Raw genomic sequence first — 1,099 nt, forward strand, 5'->3', positions numbered from 1 at the left:
TGGGTGTCCCCCCCCCGGGTAACGGTGCTTTGGGGGGGGTGGGAGGGCCCCCCCGTCTCACCGATGCTGAAGAGCTGGGAGTTCATGCAGTGGAAGTAGGTGACGAAGAGGAGGGCGAGGGGCCGGGTGGCGTCGAAGAAGAGGAGGAAGCCGGCGGAGAGGTCGAGCACCAGTCCCCCCCCATGCACCACCAGCAGGCTGGTCATCTCCTCCGACAGCACCAGCCTGGGGGGGAGCCTTCCTCATCCTCCTCATCCTCACCCCGGCACCCTCCTCATCCTCTCCCCGGCACCCTCTTCATCCTCACCCCATCACCCTCTTCATCCTCACCCTGTCACCGTCATCCTCACCTCGTCACCCTCCTCATCCTCACCCCGTCACCCTCTTCATCCTCTCCCTGTCACCGTCTTCATCCTCACCCCATCACCCTCTTCATCCTCTCCACCTCACCCTCTTCATCCTCACCCCGTCACCTTCCTGGTCCTCACCCCGTCACCCTCTTCATCCTTCCGTCACCCTCATCCTGACCCATCCTCATCACCCTCCTCATCCTCTCCCCAGCGCCCTCGTCCTCTTCATCCTCACCCCAGCACCTTCCTCAGCCTCAACCCATCACCCTCTTCATCCTCACCCTGTCACCCTCCTCGTCCTCACCCCAGCCCTGTCACCCTCTTCATCCTTCCATCACCCCCATCCTCACCCCATCCTTATCACCCTCCTCCTCCTCACCCCGTCACCATCCTCCTCCTCACCCTGTCACCTTCCTCATCCTCACCCCGTCACCCTCCTCATCCTCACCCCGTCACCTTCCTCATCCTCATCTTCACCCCGTCCCTGTCACACCCACATCGCCCTCATCCCTGTCACCCTCCTCATCCTCACCCCCTCATCAGCCCCCATCCTCGTTCTCACCTGCACCCTGTCCCTGTCACCCATCGCCCTCTTCATCCCATCACCCCCGTCCCCCTCCTCATCCTCACCCTGTCCCTGTCCCCGTCCCCCCCATCCCCCCTCCTCATCTTCACCCATCACCATCCTCATCCTCACCCCATCACCATCCTCATCCTCACCCCGTCCCCCTCCTCCTCCTCACCCATCC

At 63.1% G+C, this 1,099-nt stretch overlaps 1 protein-coding gene across 1 annotated transcript in view; it reads right to left on the reverse strand.

Annotated features, from left to right (window-relative positions):
• Positions 1-221, reverse strand: part of LOC104293222 (vitamin K-dependent gamma-carboxylase-like) — a 5,546-nt gene extending 5,325 nt beyond the window's left edge. The window contains exon 1 of the mRNA XM_009892712.1: positions 24-221. Within this exon, the coding sequence (XP_009891014.1) occupies positions 24-206 (183 nt within the window). The 5' untranslated portion in view covers positions 207-221. The remainder of the gene's footprint in view (positions 1-23) is intronic.
• Between the last annotated feature and the right edge of the window lie 878 nt (positions 222-1,099).

The sequence above is a fragment of the Charadrius vociferus genome, unplaced genomic scaffold (genome assembly GCF_000708025.1).
Source record: "Charadrius vociferus isolate BGI_N301 unplaced genomic scaffold, ASM70802v2 scaffold569, whole genome shotgun sequence".
NCBI lineage: Eukaryota > Metazoa > Chordata > Aves > Charadriiformes > Charadriidae > Charadrius > Charadrius vociferus.